This window comes from Neovison vison, chromosome 10 (assembly GCF_020171115.1).
Source record: "Neovison vison isolate M4711 chromosome 10, ASM_NN_V1, whole genome shotgun sequence".
Lineage (NCBI taxonomy): Eukaryota > Metazoa > Chordata > Mammalia > Carnivora > Mustelidae > Neogale > Neogale vison.
Genome location: NC_058100.1, coordinates 49218719 through 49224968, shown reverse-complemented (window position 1 = coordinate 49224968; position 6250 = coordinate 49218719). Strand labels below are relative to the sequence as shown.

Sequence of the window (6250 nt, the reverse complement as noted above, 5' to 3'; positions counted from 1 at the left end):
TGGCCTGTTCCAGGTCTCCGGCTGCCCTGACCTGCACGGCCTACACATGTGCTGTATGCCCCCCAACATCCAGCCACAGGCGGCCAGGGCCCTCCAGGCACCTGGAGCTCAGGCTAGTCTCCAACCACCTGCCTGGCTTCCTGGGTAGGAGGTTCCCTTACCCAAAAATCTTTCTGAGGAGGCTGCTTTAGACAGACCAGTCAGTCCACACTTGGGCTGGCTGCCTGATGAGGTTCCAGGTTTCTCTGGCGATCTAGGCTAACAGGTGTCTCCTACTAGAGGCTATCGGGCCATCTGCCAGACCCCACCCTGGCAAGGCAGTTCATCTTTCTTCTGATCTGCCTTCATGGGAAATAGGAATGTCTGTTTCAGTTAAGGGCTTGGAAACAGCCAGATGCCTTGTACCTGGAGTAGCCCTGTCACGTGACCAGGCTTCTGCTGACATTCTTGCTGTCACAGGTCCTGTCTAACCTGACATGTACAGCCTGCGCATGCGCACCATGCACCCACCCATCTTGGGCAGCTAGACCACTGCTGGCCTCTGCAGCTCCAACCGGCCCTCCTCCACCCATATAACCGCAGGGTACAGAGGGGCAGAATCCCCCCAATATTTCTAAGGCATTCGCTTCAGGGTAGAAAGAGCTCCCATTTGGACCAGCTACCCGATGGGAACCTGGGCTTACCAATAGCCCAGGCTCAAGTGTCCTTCGTAAAGGTTTCCCAGCCAGGCCACCTGGTACAGTCTTGGAAGTCCAGGTTAACGGTTTTATCTTCAAGGAAGACAGGCAAACCTGTGTAGGGTCATATTAGCAATTAGGCAGATGGCGTGGACTTCCAAAAGCCCATTCCTGGGAACTGGATCCTTTGACATTGCCCAGGTCCTGGTCCTTGGCTTCCCTGAGTGGAGTGTTCCATGTGCTCAGCAGCCTCCTGTCATCTCGCCCTGGTTAGCCAGAACCCTCCAGACCCATGGAGTTTTGGTCAGTGTCCCACAAGCTGCCATTCAGTGTGGTGAGAGCCCACCCCGCCAAAAGTCTTTCTGAGGCTCTGTCCTAACCTGGCAATTGTCATCCCCTTTTGGACTGGCTACCGGATGGGATCCTGAGCGGCTCCAACAATCAAGGCTCCCAGGTGTTTCTTTCCAGACGGCACCCCAGGAATCCCACCTGATTCCTCCAGCTCGGCCTTCAGTGCCAAGATGCACTTTCGTGTAGCTTAATGCTTGGCATTAGAGAGATGCCAGGAATTCCCAGTAACCCACTCTCATGACCCCGTGTCCCCAGACCCTTGCCCTGACAAGCCTGACCTGTGTGTCCCAGGCATGTGCAGAATGCATCCTGTCAGCTGCCCATGGGCAAGCCAGGCCCTCCAGACCTGCGGAGCTAGGGCCCCCCCACAACTGTCCACATAGCCTCAGTACTAGAGGGGACCCATTTCATGAAAATCACCGAGGCGGCTGCTAAAATAAGAGATGGTGATTTCCCATGTGGACTTAATGTCTGCAGGGGTCCTAGGTTTCTGCACCGACAGGGCTCCTGGGTATCTTTCATTGGCAGGTACCCTACAGTAGCCTGACTTGGTTCTCCCCTGGCAAGGCAGGCTAGATTCCTCATCTGTCTTCAGTGTGAATACACACATTTGAGTAGGCTGGGGTTTAGAATTAGGCAGATACCAGACCCCAACAGCATGCTCTTGTGACCTGCCCTGTCCCAAATCCTGCCCTCCTTCAGGTTCCTGGCTGCCATGACCTTCCTGGTCCACGCATGCACAGTACATGCCCTGAAAGTCACCCTTGGTTGGTCTGGGCCCTCTGGGCCTCTGGAACTCAAGTTCATTTCCAAACACTGCAACAGTAAGTTCAGTCCCCATTTAGCCTTACTGTCGGCTAAGGGCCCAGATGTTTACAGCAATCATGCCTCTCAGAGGGGTCTTATCGGAGGACATGCCAGCTAACTAGCCGTATCCAGCCTTGGCAAGGGGACCCAGATTACTCCAGCCTGGCCCGCAGTGGGAGCATGTGTGCTCATGTGGTTTGCGGCTGGTAACTAGGCAGGTGCCACGTAACCCGAGTCTGAACTCACGAGCTGCCTTCTCTGGATTCTCACCCTGTTCCAGATACCTGACTACCCTGACCTGGAGAAGCACACACGCACAGTTGTGCCCTGTAAGCCAGCCTTGAGCACCGGACTCTCCAAGCTTGTGAAACTCTGGCCGTCCCCAGCCACCTATGCGGCCTGGAGGGAACCCACCATTTGAAAATCACTTTAATTAGAAAGCTGCAAATGGGTGGCAGTCAGTCCCCGTGCTTACTTGCTGCCTATTGGATTCAGGGCTTCTCTAGGAAGCGGGACTCCCAGGAGTCTCCCAAAGGAGGGGACCCTGTCCTGGTGGCAAGGCAGCTGGAGAACTTCCAGCCCTGCCTTCAGGGGGTGTATTCCAGAACCGGCAGGTTGTCATTGCTCATCAGGCCTACTCCTTGTCACCCTAAATGCCTCCTCTGGTGTCCCAGCCTCTCCCGACATGGCCCAGTTCAGGTAGCTGGCTACCCTGACTTGCATAGCCAGTGACCTTCACATCCTGTCTGTGAACTTCAGGCTGTAAAAGGCTCTCCAGGCCTAGGGAACTCTGGCTGGAGTGCAACCGCCCGAAAGGCCTCAGGATGGAAGGAGCCTTGGAAATCTGCCGTAGGTGGCAGCTTTAACCTGGGGATGGTCTGTCCCCATGTGGACCTGCTGCCTGATGGGACCCCCAGGCTTCATCTAGGAAGCAGGTGAAAGACCCCCTTCCTCCTTGGTAAGTTTGTTTTAGCAACCTATTGTCCCCATAGCCTGATGGCAACACATTGTCTGTGGTCACCCGGTCTGTCAAAAGGAGAGACAAATGAGAAACGAAATGTACCGAGACTTTCCAGAGTGCTGTCCCAAGGAACCGCCAGAACGCCCTGACCCCAACGCCCAATCATGCCTGAATCAAATTGATCAATTAGACTCCTGTAACCATGCATATCTGCCTCTGTAGGATCGCTTCCCGCCACCGCTTCCCGCCAGAACAAACCGTTACAGTGCCTGACAATGCTTGATTTAGGTTAACCAATCAGATCCCTGTAACCAAGCATCTGCTTCTGTAAACTCGCTTCCCGCCACCCCAACCTTGCCCTATATAATCTGCTCCCCAACTTAGCCCGGCGCGCTCAGCCCACAAAGGCTGATGCGTCCGCAGGCGCCGTGTGACCAATAAACCTCTTGCAGTTTGCATCCAGTGGAGGCGTGCTGTTTGATTCTTGGGTGCGGCTCCAGGGTCTTTCATTTGGAAGTTCCACCGAGATCTCATGAAGTCCCACCCAAGACTCTAGCCGGTCCCCACCGGGAGGTAAGCTGGCCAGTATCTGTGTCTCTGTCATCTGTGTCTCTGTCTCTCTGACTGTATGTTATGTTCTTGTCTTTGTGTTCTTGTGCCACGACTGTACAACAACGTTGTTGATCTGAGGTAGGGGCACGATTGAGAAGGAGCTGACGAACTCGACTTCTCCCCTGCCACCCCGAAGGACACCTCGGGGATCTGTAACACACCGGGGGACGCCTCGGGGTGTCTGAAGAGGTCCATTATCTTGGGCCACCTGTCGGTCAGAGAGGATCTCGCGTTCCTCCTGACCGTAACCCGTAGTCTCGGTTTCTGAACCGAACCCGTACAGCAATTTCTATTTTTGTCTCTTGTGTCCAGACTGTCCTGTCGACATCCTAAGTGTCTATATGTTCTTTGCATCAGTTATGAAGGTAACATTCTGTTTAGGGAAAAATGTCTGATCCGTTTGAATCTGAGGAATGCATGACTGTATGAATGTTTATGTGGCTCCACCGCCTTTGGCTACGGAGTCTGAGTGGGCTGCACCCTGAGTCTCACGGAGCGTCATATGGCATAACGGTCATCTACTCCATGGAGTAGCCTGGTCCGGGGTTTATACGGATAGACCTTAGCTAAGACGCTCCTAAGTTCCCGCAAGGGACGCGAGCAGGACAGCACCTGAAAGGTCCCCCTTTCCCTTGTCTGCTACATCGTCCATAAAAATGGGGCAAACCATCGCCACCCCCTTGAGTCTCACATTACATCACTGGAGAGACGTGCATTCCGAGCTAATAATCTGTCCATGGAGATCAAAAGAAGAAAATGGCAAACACTCTGCACCTCTGAATGGCCCTCCTTTAATGTTGGATGGCCTAAAGAGGGGACCTTTTTTTTTTTTTTTTTTTTTAAAGATTTTATTTTATTTATTTGAGAGAGAGAGAGACAGTGAGAGAGAGAATGAGCGAGGAGAAGGTCAGAGAGCGAAGCAGACTCCCCATGGAGCTGGGAGCCTGATGTGGGACTCGATCCCAGGACTCCAGGATCACGCCCTGAGCCGGAGGCAGTCGTTCAACCAACTGCGCCACCCAGGCGTCCCTAAAGAGGGGACCTTTAACATCACTATTCTCCTACAGGTCAAGGAGCAAATCTTTAGTCGGGGACCTCAAGGCCATCCGGACCAAGTCCCTTACATAGTAGTCTGGGAAAATCTCGTCGAGGACCCCCCTCCCTGGGTTTCTCCTTTCACTCATCCAAAGCCCAAACCCCTTCTGGATTCTATCCCTTTCCCAACAACTTCCGCTCCCCCTGTTCCCCTTTGCCCTGCCGATCCTCCCAAGCCTCCTATTTCTTCCAACTTATACCCTGTAATAGATGATTCCACCTCTTCTCGGCGTCTTAAGCCAAAGAGGGTCCTTCCTCCTGATGACTCCCCCTTAATAGACCTCTTAACCGAGAACCCCCCTCCCTACCAGCTTCCCCCTCCACCGGCGCAAGCATCAAATTCCTCAGAATCTGAGGAAGAATCGAATAACATGCCGGAGGAACGCCACCCCTTACCATCCCCAATGGCAGGAAGACTTAGGGGTCGCAAGGAACCTGCAAAGGAGGGGTCTTCCAAGCTCCTTCCCCTACGCCAAGGAGGGGGCCCAGGCAACCAATTCCAATACTGGCCCTTCTCGGTCTCAGACTTATATAAGTGGAAGTCCCATAACCCTTCCTTCTCACAGGACCCTATAGCTTTGACCGCTCTGATCGAGTCCATTCTATCACGCATCAACCCACTTGGGATGATTGCCAGCAGCTCTTGCAGACTCTTCTCACTACAGAGGAGAGACAAAAAGTTTATCTGGAAGCCAGAAAAAATGTTCTGGGAGACAATGGAAGACCTACCCAGCTCCCGAATGTGATTGATGCCGCCTTTCCCTTGACCCGTCCTGACTGGGATTTCAATACGGCTGAAGGTAGGACCCACCTAAATCTTTATGGCCAGTTACTCATAGCAGGCCTCCATAATGCAGGGCGCTGCCCTACCAATTTGGCTCAGGTAAGACAGGTTACTCAGGGCTCCGGAGAATCTCCAACCGCTTTCTTAGAGAGACTTAGAGAGGCTTATTGTAGATATACCCCCTTCGATCCTGATAGCCATGAACAGAGAGGAAATGTGTCCATGGCATTCATTTGGCAGTCAGCGCCAGACATTAGACATAAGTTACAGCGACTGGAGAATTTACAAGATTTCTCGTTACAAGATTTGTTAAAGGAGGCAGAAAAAATTTATAATAAAAGAGAAACTCAGGAAGAAAAGGAAGAAAGGTTAAGGAAAGAGGGTGAAGAAAAGGAAGATAAGTGAGAGAGTAAGCGAAATAAGGAGCTTAGCAAAATCTTGGCCGCCATAGTGCAAAGCAATCAAGGATCAGAAACAGGAGAGCTAGGCAAGGAAGGAGACAGAAGAAAGCCTCGGGTAGCTTGGGACCAATGTGCCTATTGCAAAGAGAGAGGACATTGGGCCAAAAACTGCCCAAAAAGACCCCATAACCCCAAGGAAAATAACAGGCAGAAAACAAGATTAATGGCCCTAGATGACGACTAGGGATGTCAGGGCCAGGAGCCCCCCCCCGAGCCCAGGATAACCCTAACAGTCGGGGGGCAACCAATCACCTTTTTGGTAGATACCGGGGCACAACATTCTGTCTTAACCAAAACCCCAGGACCATTAGTAACCGGACGGCATGGGTTCAAGGGGCCACCAGAGGAAAACAATACCGTTGGACCACGGAAAGAAAAGTCCATTTGGCCTCAGGTAAGGTTTCTCATTCGTTCCTTCACGTACCTGACTGTCCCTATCCACTCCTGGGGAGAGATCTATTGACTAAGCTAAAGGCCCAGATTCATTTCAAATCAGATGGAC

General features: G+C 52.5%; 1 protein-coding gene across 1 annotated transcript; it reads left to right on the top strand.

The window, feature by feature from the left end:
* Positions 1–821: 821 nt before the first annotated feature.
* Positions 822–5659, top strand: LOC122917975 (the record flags this gene model as incomplete). The annotated part of the gene is given in 4 exon segments (XM_044266132.1): positions 822–1011; positions 3721–3773; positions 4476–5106; positions 5109–5659. Coding segments are annotated over 4 exon segments (1425 nt in total), but the record flags the coding sequence as incomplete, so codon positions are not given.
* Positions 5660–6250: the final 591 nt, after the last annotated feature.